A 12,820-nucleotide genomic window follows, 5' to 3' on the forward strand; every position below is an offset into this window, starting at 1 on the left:
TTTGACTTAAAATTGACTTAAACTTGTGTTTATCTTGGATTCATTCATTCATCTAACTTGATTTTTTATTGAGTAAACTTTTTTGTGGAAAGGATAAATGATTAAGATATAAGTTGGACTCTTGAAAAATGAATTTTTTAGTGAAAATATTTTCAATGTGGATTTGTGATTTGAGTAATCACATGGATGACATTTTTTAAAAATTTTGACAAGGATGTAGACATAGTTAACCATAGTTAACCTTCAGTTATGTCGTCTGCTAGTTTGGACATACTGTCTTTAACAGCAGTCAAAGATACCAGTGATGATTCCTCAGTTAGTGAATTGTCAGACATCTTGAACTTTTCCAATGTCAGTTCTTCTGATCTATCACCTTCAGTTGAACTACGATGCAAACGCTACTCTCCAAACCCAGATTCAGCAGAAAAAAAAGACTTGCGTGGCAGACGTAAAACACGCATGGCACCACAACCACCAGGACATGGTATGAGGAGATCTGTGACTGACAGCGGATTGAGTCGTAGCAGGAGTTTTAACTCAGACAAGACTAGAAATCAAGTCATAAAACAAGCGTCTACAGACTCTGACAGTCAAGTCTCACAATATTTGGACTTGGACAATAATAATAAAAATGAAAAAGAGACTCCTTCATCTCTAAGAGGTGTGCCCAGAGACAAATCTAGGTTTAAGGCTTTGAAAGACGCTTTACGTTCTCCAAGACATATCAGGAAAAATTCTCGTCAAGAGAAGACCCTCCAAAACAGTCCAAGTCCTAGTTTAAGTAAATTTCGTGTGAAAAGGACTCCTGTAACTATTGTGTCAGAAAATTTAACTTTTGGAATATTATCAGACTATGTTAATAATGAATGTGAATTTGAGGTGAGTGTGTTTTCAAATGGCTTTTTAAAAATGTAGACAGGAAACCACATCCCCCCAACTTTAAATGTAAAATGTAAGAATGCAGGTGGGTGGGATAGGGTATCATTATTATACTTCTGTTGATAATGAATGATACACTGTATTCAAATGAACACAATTTAAATAGCCTTCAATGCAAAAACCCCCTTATTTTAAAGAATAGTGTATATATAGAGCAGTTAATCTTTCAGATCTATCCAATTTAGTTGTAACTGTGCAATTATTGACAACACAAATAATATACAATTATCACATCAAGGATAGACTCAAACATGCAGTATAATGTTACAAAAGCACTTAATAAAACACATTTTGAAAATTTAATGGTCAAATTTCATAAATTTAATTCATGAAAATATTTAACATCACCAAAGAATTGTTTTTAGAAATGAAAAATTCCCTTAAAAACCATATTATTTTAAGGCAAGACATGAACCCAATTTAATGTTCACAATTATATTTACATCCTTGTTTATTTGACATCACATTCAAAGTCATGAGTAAGCTGGCAATTTTGGTTGGTAAATTAAGATTTCAAGAAAGAATGGAAGAACCATTTTTTACAAAAACTTGGGTTCCGATCTCGATCAGCATGTGAAAGTCTGAATACCTTGAATAAGTCATCTTCATTCATAATTCCTGTCAACCCAACTGTAAACGGATACGGATAATTTAGGAAAGATCAATGCTAAGAGGTTTAGCCAAGGACTAGCTGGTAGAAAGGATCCTTAACCTAAGTTGTCATCCTTGTAAAATATAGTTGTTTTTTTCTTTCTTTTCATTAATTATGGATTGGGTTACAATTAGTCTTATTCCAAAAATCTCATCATCACTTCTTAGTTGAAAGTGATTTATATGGTAATCAAAAAAAATCAAAAGGACCGAATTTTTTTGATGGTAGAAGCTGTTGTGGTCATTTTCAGTTTTAAAATAAGTCAAAATATTGTTAATATGGATCTTAGGCTGATGACTGTGGAAAATGTGGTTGGTTGTGAATCCTGGAACATTGGGCCAGTTGTTCATTGTACAGACCGTTTCTTTTTTTTTAATGGTGACATTCATGGGCACCTGTGTGGTTTTTTTGTTTTCAATTCAATTTATAGTTTACATATTTCATAAAGCAAGGAAAAGAAAAAATATAAAAGTAGTTGTTAATTGTAAGTAGCCTTGGTTTTAAAATGTGCAAGGTTTTCAAATGTTATTAGAATAAAAGGTTAGAGCACTGGAAAAAAAAGTTAGTCTGAATTCTTTAAATGTCAATGATCGGACAAAACATGTGATCTGAATGAAGAATTCAACTTAACAATGCACCAGAAGACAATTGAAACTTTTGAAATACACATTGTTCATGACTTAAGAGGTTTTTAGCAAACGTCTTAAAAATGGCAATCACATACCAAAACTACAACAAAATGTCAGCCAAAATCAGTGAGTCGTACTTCGGTGACCTATGACCTGATTAGGCGTAGATTAAGTGGGATCTTCAGATAATTATCTCATGCGTACAAATTTACTGTTGTTACTCACGTTTTTTTTTTCATTCACTTTCACTTCAAATGAAAATACATATTTAACTTTTGAATCATTGAGTTTTCGGTTCAAGAGTTTTCAATCTCCGTTTGATTTGATGTTTACTGTGTTTGACTATAAAACCCACTAAATCTGTTTTTTTCCAGATATTTCATGCTTAATGCACTGAATGCTCTTATGTAAAATAGATTTTTTTTCATGTCTGAAATTTCATGTACCATTTTACATATGAAATATATTCAAAAGAAATATGTCATGGGTATAATATATGAATGTACAAGCCATCCTCGTGAAAATCTGTGTTTTTGGTGGTTCCTCTAGATTTGGGAAACACTGCACCATCTATGATAGCTGATTCTATCTACTATGATAATAATTACACTTTAAACTATATATTGTTTAAAGATCCCTCGACAGTTGGAAATAAAAAAAGAGCAGGCTAATGCTGCTGTCCTGGCAACATTTCCCACATTGTACCCTGCATGGCGATGCATTAGCCCACATTGTGCAGAAAAGTAGGACGTAAAACTCCATTCATGTCATTTCATAATTAGAGAGTTGTATAACACAAGCAACTGACAGTTACTGACCTTTCAGTGGTTGACGCACCGAGATGCTGCCAGTTTCAAGTTCGAAAGGAGCCAGAATTGTGAATACTTTTCACAAATTGTCATTTCTGGTGGATGTCTTTAGTTATGTTGTTGAATCATATATATATGATATATTTGGCCTCTAGAAAATGATAGATGTAAAATTTTATTTAAAGAAATAACCATAAAATTTTGAAAATTTTATTTATGAAGGGAACATGTAAATTTAACGGTACTCAACGACTAGTATTGACTTTAGGTGTTAATACTAAAGATAATAATTCAATAAGTCAAGGACATACTTTTATTTTTAGATTGACGTCACTTTACTAAATGACCAAAGGGCAATAGATGTATTTGAGTTATTTTTAGCTACCAACTGTGTGAATTACTGACCATTATTGCATCTGGCTGTCTGAAGTTGAGGACATTATGATAAAGTGGGGTTATGCCAGATGACATGGCTTTGGTATGAATACTCTGTCACTGTTGACATCTGACATGAGGAAATGACATAAGTATGCAAGATATGTCTGCGTCTGCTAACTTCACTGTAATATTTTTTCATGTTTAAAAGGTGTTTAGAAATGTAATCCCTTGATAAGTAGTCTATATAAATAAAAACCCTGTCTGGAGAAAATAAGCATTAAATTATCAATTATCAGAATATCTATAGATTCGTTGGAATCTTTGACGTCAAACATGTTCATGATGTCAAGCTCAGTTTTGTCAAACAAACAGCAGTGAAAGGGTTCTTGAAATTGTTTTGAATTATTATGAAAGTCTGATGGCCTTGAAATCTTATGATACTAATGTTAATGGGTACAGATAATCCAGGAAAGATCAATGCAAAGAGTATTTTGGATGCACCAGACGGTAGACCAAATCCAGAACAACAGATGTAGTGAACATCTTCTGCAGTGTTCAAGAGTTCACTGTATTAGGTACAAACATAACTACACTCAAGATAACAAGATATCTGACAGGATCTGAATACACTTTATCTTGTCATGTCTTTAGTCTCACTCATGACTTCTTGTCGTGATGCAGTGAATATAACATTTCTTTATATAAATATAAGTTATAGCACACGACACACGTCACACCCAACTTACCGGTATAAATATGATGTATATTATTGTTAGGTGATCAATACTACAACATGAAGTCTATTATATACCAGATGATATTTGAGATCATAATGTAGGACTAATTAATGGAACCTAATTAAGAACTGCCAATTAGACATAAAAATCCTTTGTGTTCAAAGAAAGGCAATGACCTTCATCAAGCTACCAAATACAAGGAGATTATTGAGCACACGAAAAATTTAAAGGGGCAAATAGAGCTTCTGTGTATGATGCAGGATTATTGATAAATGTATGGTATGGGTTCGAACACAATTCACTGCTTCTATTTTCTACTGTGTCCACAATCTGGCACTGAACACTGGTCTATTGGCATCTTCAGAGTGACATTACCCTAATCTCTGCCATATTGATCTCTAGTCAACCCAGCTGTAAATAAGTAAAGGCAATCTAGTAAAGATCAATGTCAAAAGTATGGCAAGCTTCAGCAGGTTCCTTGAGAACCTCAGTTGTTATACTGGTAAAATATGGTTGGTTGTTTCTTTCACTCAAAGGGTATTTTTCAAAAGTCAAATCCTTTATGTGTAAGTAAATGTGTAAGAAGCTTAGTTTTTTATTGTCAAAATTCATATGAAAAGATTGTGATTTAAATTTGGCCTTGTAAGCTACCTGTAATTGGATCACTTCCAACTTCACACAAAAGGACCTGCACTGTAATAACTTAGTTAATAGTCCAAATTGCTCTAAGTATAGATATACAGGCTCAGAATGAAAGCCAGCAAGCTACACTAAATACACAATAGATATCATTATATCATTTTTTATAACTATTGTGTTGGTGATCACGGCTTTCCACTTTCCTGATCGTGTTCAATAAGCAATTAATGACCATATAAACATATACTAATGTTCAATTCCTAGGCTTATACCAATCATTTTGATGCAAAAGAAGAGCAATTTATTAGCGTCCAAAGTCTTTAAAGAAGGGAGTTCTGCAGATTGTGTGTATTTCACGCTTTAGGTGATGTCTGTCACACAATCACACACCTGCATGTAATTTACAATGCAGCTAACTTATAAGATAATTGCATTACATTACAGTTGATTATTGTACTTGATTACAGTGTGATTACGCATGTTACCCTGCCTTATGTCAACACAATTACCAGACTACACTGAATGTTTAAAAGTGTGCAGAATCTTAAGATATAATGGCAAGCAAATACCACCTTTTTCCTACTGATAATTGACATGCGCTGATTTAATTTGAGCTCTTAAATGAATGAGACCTAACCTGTGGAAAGGTTTGGTTAAGTAAGCTCTTAAGAGATAATTGGTTTGATCTTATAGTGCTCTTCATTCTTTGATTCTTACAACTTTGAAAATTTTGGTTTACTTTCCAAATGTTGTATGAATGGAACATCACCCACATGGTTAAGAGTCCATTGGTGAAAGGTTTGTTTAAGTAAGCTCTTAGGGAGATAATTAGTTTGATCATGGTTTTAATCTGTATTCTTTAGTTGTCCTTTTGTAAGATATCTGATTTTTTTAAGGATTGTGCCCTTTATTTGTTATATTCATATACAATGAAATGTCAATGAATGTATTTTGAAAAGACAAAAGGTTTCAGCATACCTCCTTTCTTTGAATCTGCCAATTTTTGTCTTGAAGATGGCAGAAATACATTTTTGGCGACTCAAGAACATCGAACAAAGCATTCATTTCAATTTTGAGCTGTCAAGAGTATTATCTGATATTTAATCGTAGACATCTGATTTTCCTGATTCATCAAAATAATGACCAACTGTCAATATAATTTGCATCTTGATCAGAAAAAACTGCAAGGTATTTGAATAAATTTGCATAATAATGTGGAAATTGTTACACTGTAAACACCTTGACCTTATAAGGTCACTGAATTTAACACCATTCATCAAAAGTAGCCTGTTGATTTTATGCTTGAAAATCAGCATATTAATAGACGTAAACATGATAGTCATTTTCTTTACAAGTGGTCAAACGGTTTTTAATTCACATCTTTTTACACTGTCAACCTTCCGGACACCACGATTTCTCCATGATTCATTGATTTTATGATTCATTCTCTTTCCTTTGATGTTAAAATATTTACCTTCCTTGTCTTTAAATGCAATTTAACCACGAATAACCCACAATGCTTAATTGTTTAGTTTAAATTCGACTGAAAAGGAGGCAAGTCAAATTGGGTGTCTGCTCAGTATGACAGCCATATTTGATTTCAATTGAATTATAGGTGTGACACTTATCTGGTATAGCCAATTGCGTTTTGGGAAGAGGGATGGGTTGTTAATGAAAGAAGGTTTTTTAAAAAGGAGATAGATTTAGTGAAAAAGAGGTCAAATTTGCCGTCTGCTAATCATAATACTTTGAACTTCTGTTTCCTTTTGTTAATTGAATGTATAAGATCATGACGACACTTAAAATTTCTTGAGGCATTTTCATGTTATCTGATGGTCTATTGTTAATGAGTAAACACACTTTGAAAACAATTATCTCATAAATTGAAATTAAAACAAGAAGTTGTTGACTGTCAACTCTTGAAATTTTTACGTCACGCTATCACGGAAGTCTTATTTGATTCACGTGGAAAGTAATTTCTAGTGTCTTTATCCATAAATTAGTTCTTGATTTCAGCTAAATAGTCAACTTTTTTGGACAAAGGAGGGTAAAGGATTGGTTGGGGAAATTACACTCTGAAACCATTGAATTGACATGACCATTTTGAGAGTTACCAATTTGGGTAGCAGTTTCAGCTTAACATGGAAATAGAACTGTAAACTTCATGAATGCATATCAGATGTGCCATTTTGGGGGATTGATTTGAGTCTTGAAAATATTTAAATGGTCTTTAGAAGTACTAAAAATATATCTTTATAGAGTATATTGTCATTTTAATATTCAAACACAGATAATTCTGGCCACACATGGATTTGAAGGCTCAAATTTCGACGGTGAACTGTGAACACTATTACTGATTGGCTTCGCTAAAAAATTCTCCATTCTGAGACTAAAGTATGATTGTTCAAAAAGAATGGTGCATCATTCCCTTTAACCTTTGTTTCTGAATAAATTTACCAAATCAAAGCATGTTAAGGATTGTAAAGAGGTTTTCTAATCTTTTTATGTGTATCAGTATCAATTTGTATCATCCCAATTTCAGTTGTGGGTCTGTGAATACCTTTAAAAATCTGAATTTAATGATGTCACTGCTAATAATTTAAGATTTTAAATAATGTCTGATTAAGTATTTGGTGTTTCAGTGTTAACTGACCTCAAATATTAAAGATTATTGTGGTCATGGCAGGTATTTGTTGACAGTGAATAAAAAAAAGGATAGGTCTAGTTTGATTGCAGTAATGAGGCATGGAATTTAAATCTGAATCAGTTGAGTAGATAAGAATAGATATAATGTGAAATGTATCTATATCATACTTCATAAAATTTATTTAAACATAAACTGGCTGATTTCTAATCACTATCAATAAGTCGGTCAATTGAAATGCAGTATTTTCTACTACTCCGTTTACAACTGATTGGGCTATTGAAGATGGGCAATACCATACAGTGTTCAATGAGAGAAATTGTGCCAGGACAGCAGCAATATTTTAATCTTTTTCGATTTCCAACTGTCAAGGGGTCTTTAACATGCACAGAGTCTTGGTTATTTAACTATCAAGAGTTATATATTTTCTTAAAAGTAATATTTATGCAATATTTTTATATTTTTACGTTTTCATTAAACTGATATATCAGTTGATTCACTCACATTAACTTACATATTTGGTGAATTTTTCTTTTAAACCAATCAGTGTCGAAATGTTAGCCTTCAAATCCATATGTGTCCATAATTATCCGCAATTGAATGTAAAAATGATGACTCCTCAATTTAAGATACTCTGTGATATATAGAAAAGATATATAGAAATAGTGATTAAAATTCCTAGTTTGATGTATTTTTAAAGGAATTATGTGATTTTCATACATTTCTGATGACTTAACATATATTAAAGACTAATATCAATCCCCCAAAAATGGCATACCTGTCCCTTTAAAAGAACATGGGCTTATTCTAATAGTTTTTTTGTTCATTTCCCTTATAAGTCCTTGGTTTATGCTCATGTTCATGTATATTAATCTTTTGAAATACAGATCATAAGTGGAATTTATATCCATCAGCTGAAAATGATTATTGACCTATTTAAACTGGTAGGTCTAAACTCTTAAAAATAACTCAGAAATATTCTTCAAAAAAGTCTCGTCAGATTTGACGAACACATAAGTAATTGATATATTTTTTAAACCAAGAAATGTACTTACAGCATACAATAATGTGTTATACAAATAATACCAAATTGGCCTCAATTTATCAACTGCATGAATACCCACTTTGTTGACTCAAATAGTAAAATTTTATCTAAAATTATTTAAGAGCTATAATTTTCTGAAGCACTTAAAATTCATAATAGCTATTAGGAAATTTATCTAATGTTGTCAAAAATGTTGTCATCTAAATTCATGTTAAATCTTGTATGAAAGAGAGTTTGACACCTTTGATGATTCCGTGTGTCTTTGGTACACCAGATTTGGTCGTGTCATCAATTCATGTGTTTGAGACACTAAAGGGAAGAAAATCGTTGCTCAAATATTAGCTAGCCATTGTCCAAGTAAAAGTTTTGATGGTTTTAAATCCTATCTTGGACCTGAGTTTACTTTTTGTGTTGATTTTTAGTCAATATTACAGCTATTTGTTTGAAATGTTGATTTTACTCCGACTGAATTTTTCAACTATTGAAGCCTAATCAGAGGCTTCAATTATTTATAGCCCTGTTATTTCTGGATTTTGAAAAAATAATTTGGCTCAGGTAATTGCTTGCCTCTAGAAGTTGTGTATTGAAATCAAATTCATTTAAAGTTTCTTGCCTTACATATTACCAAGAAGGTGCATTATGTGATTAGAATAGAGCTCAAGATACATGTACTTTGTATCATATATTTTCTGAGGGTTACTTCAATCATACCGTGATCTGACAATACCTTCTTATGTTTTACCTCTTGGAGTTATCTGTGTAACAATTTAGGCGAACCTATAAATTGTAATGTCAATTATCAAAATCCCCAAATTTCTTTTCGGTTTTGGTTAAGCTTTTAGAGCAAATGATTGGTTGAATTACAAACATGCTATTGTAAGTAAGTTATCAGATCATAGTTTAAGTGAAGTGACCCACTGAAAAAATATAAAATTATTACAGCTCTATTTGGTTGTAATTGAATTAAGACCTATACTGAATTAAACTTTTATACATTTCTAACAATTCATAGCCAATATCTTCAAAATTTACTCATGTAAGGGGATCTAATGAAATTTTTCTTATTGTCAATATAAGAATAAATTTAATTTAAGTTTTGATAATATCAAGATTCATTGGGTCAATATATTTCATTCATTCAATGAGTAAGTTAATTGTTTATTTATTCATTGTGTAGGTCAATTATTCCATCTGTATTGTTCACCTTATGATAATATCTAAGATAACCCATGGTAGGTCAAGAAAGTAGGTAGATTCAATTAAGATAAATATAACTTAAATTTATGTTTCTTTGTTATTCAAAACAGTCCCTGTCATCTCTGAATTAAAATGTTTCTGTTATTATATGAATGGGGGCGATAGACGTAGGCTTCGGGCCCACTAACATGTAGGGTCTAATTGGGTAGTGGTTTGGCAGAAGACGGATGCTTTCATTTTTCCATTTTTATATAAAAAAAAATTTTCAGAGCATGTAGTTTTAGCTCCTATGTGCAAGTTAATAGTACTAAGCTTTTGTATTTAAATGGACAGAGCACCATTTTTTACCAATTGTATTTTAGTTTCAGAATTTTTTAGCCAAGCACACCATCGAAATTTGAGCCTTCAAAGATAGGCAAAATATTGTGCTGTAAATATGTAATGTAAAGGTATTGTACCAACATCTTAAGTCATATTTGAAAATGTATTTCACTGTTCAATAACACAATATATTTCAGATAAAGGGACATCACTCTATTATTCATATGGAAATATTTCATGTTATTGTTTAAAATTGCTTTGATGAGTACCTTTGTAATTTACATGTTACAATATATTTATAATATTTTTAGCTTTAAAAACCCCTTAGGATCACTTTTGCCTTTTGTATAACTACTGATAAAAAGTGGTTAAATAGACCCACCATAATCAAATATAGATGAATAAATGTAGAATTGTATTATCTGTATAGAATATAATAGTGTTTATTGTAACCGAAGTTTTAACTCAACTATAGGGTCAAATGGGAATAGCATAGGAATTCAAATATATTTAATTTGTATCTTATTGTTCTGCACCTTCCACTTGAGCAGTAAGGGGAAGCTACTCTTTTCCGGTATGAATCAAAGTAAAGAAAGAGAGAAAGAAACCAAATTCTTCTACATGGATAACATCTTCAGTTCCCTTCTACCAGCTGGTCCTTGCGGAAACCTTTTGGCTTCTATCATTCCAAGACTATCCATACCCATTTACTGCTGATTCGACTGGAATAATGAGGAAAGGGGTTTATCCATGGTCACAAAACTCATGCGGGCCAAGATTAGAACATAGACCACCATTTGTTGGGCGTAACCAAAGAAATGTTGTGATCCAACCGACTGTACAGAATCATGTTGGGTTTCAGTTTAAATGAAGAAGAGATAAAATGAATGAAAGATTAACCTGGTAAACATTACAAGCGGTTTCCTGTCAATGGATACACCAGCAAACATTAATTTCATAATACATGTTTATATTGCTAACAATGAAATGTCAATATGGATAGCACGTAATATCTGAGGATGAAATAACTTTTTGTAACAGTTATTTCTATAATTAGTTAATCATGTTCTGGTGAATTTTCAAATGAAATAAATTGAGAAGATATAATTAAAAAACACATGACTCTGTGAGTTCGACATTTGCTCAATAATTTAAAGGCCATGGAGTTTTTCAACCTGCATCAAAAACATTTAACTCTTCATAATTGAAAACCAACGATGACCTATTTTTTTTTTAATTTTAAATTTTTGGTTACTGAGTTGTATGTAATATGATTTGTATATTTTTAACAGCATTAATTTTTGATTAAAGTTTTTAACTATTTCTATTGTAAGAGATAATAAGTAAGTCTTAAAGGCGTAAATGTTAAGTTACAGGTACGTTATACTATGACGTATGACATGAGGTAAAGCTAATTTGATAGATCATTGATCTTCAGGGTCATCAGATTATCAAAATATTTCACCGATTTCATTTTATGACTCACATTTTCCGGCTACACAATTTTTTTTTAAAGGAACACTATAGAGTTCTTTTAGAATATTTTTGTCATAGATTTGGTTAGATTATCAAATATGTTGTGCATGAGAGAAGGTACACAAACTAAGCTTTGTGAGAGAAGGATCTAAGAAAAGGCTGCACAAATCTGGAAGATTCATGTTTGATTTGGAATTTGTTATTCAACACAGCATCACTTTCAGAGAGGCACATATCTGAAAACATAAGTTTAGTTGAAGATTCTACTTTCAAACTATGTCTCAAAGTACTGCAGAACCATTTTGTTCATCTACTTTGTCTGTAAACGTCCAAAAATTTTTTGTGGCATTTGAATTGGTTACACTCTTCCAGTGTCTGAATTAATTGCTGAGGAACTCTGGAATGATTGGTAAGGGACTCTTCCAGTGTCTGAAATAATTGCTGAGGAACTCTTCCTGGTCTGAATTCATTGCTTTCTTCCAGGATCTGAATTGATAGCGGAAGAACTCTTCCAGTGTCTGAATTGATAGCTGAGGAACTTTTCCTGGTCTGAATTCATTGCTTTCTTCTAGGATCTGAATTGATTGCTGAAGAACTCTTCCAGTGTCTGTCTACAATTGTTCTGATGTTATTTTTGGTATCTGAAATGAGTCTGATAACTTAAGAATCTATTTTTTATTTGTTTAAAATGTAATGAATCGTATCAGATTGATGGGTGTATATAAGTCCTTGTAATCCCCAAAAGGTGATTTTTAATGTTGTTTCACCTAGTGCCCTCTTTTTTTAACACAAACTGAACAGAAGAACCATTTAAATACCAACATTATTGAGTGTGATTCTATGAAAGTCGGATTAAGAAAGACTATCTATTCACTAAGTTTCTTTAATGTCTTGTACTTACTTGTAAGGGCTATCAAAAGAAGCATGACTTGTAGATTGCAGGGGGTAGAAAAACACTGATTTTGAAGTATTTTTTTTTTAAAAGTGTTAATTCATTATGCTTCATTTGGTTTAATGTATCTTGTGTTGACATGAATTTTTGATAAATATTTATTCAGTTATTTCACCAGTGCATGGATGGATATGTTCAAATTTGAGGTTTGTTTTTCATGATTTTTCTGACCCACTGATAGGGCCTGCAAAATCCTTGTCTTTTATTTATGATTATTTTTTCTGTGCGTGTTTTTGTACTAGTGTGTTACTGATCACTTTTCTGAAACACCCTTTTCTGGCACTCTGCAACTGGGCTTATCAACAGTTCATGTATTCATATTGCTGTTCTTATGGACCTTTACTTTGATTAAGTTTTGTGGATAAAAGGCTCTCTGATTTGCTTCTTAAAAAGTTTTGAAAT

At 31.9% G+C, this 12,820-nt stretch overlaps 1 protein-coding gene across 1 annotated transcript; it reads left to right on the plus strand.

Annotated features, from left to right (window-relative positions):
• Positions 1 to 249: 249 nt before the first annotated feature.
• LOTGIDRAFT_161118 (hypothetical protein) lies at positions 250 to 2,609 on the plus strand (the record flags this gene model as incomplete). Its single annotated transcript, XM_009056355.1, has 2 exons — positions 250 to 879; positions 2,595 to 2,609. 2 exons carry the CDS (start codon positions 250 to 252, stop codon positions 2,607 to 2,609), a joined length of 645 nt encoding a protein of 214 aa, XP_009054603.1.
• Between the last annotated feature and the right edge of the window lie 10,211 nt (positions 2,610 to 12,820).

This window comes from Lottia gigantea (assembly GCF_000327385.1).
Source record: "Lottia gigantea unplaced genomic scaffold LOTGIsca_27, whole genome shotgun sequence".
Taxonomy (NCBI): Eukaryota; Metazoa; Mollusca; class Gastropoda; family Lottiidae; genus Lottia; species Lottia gigantea.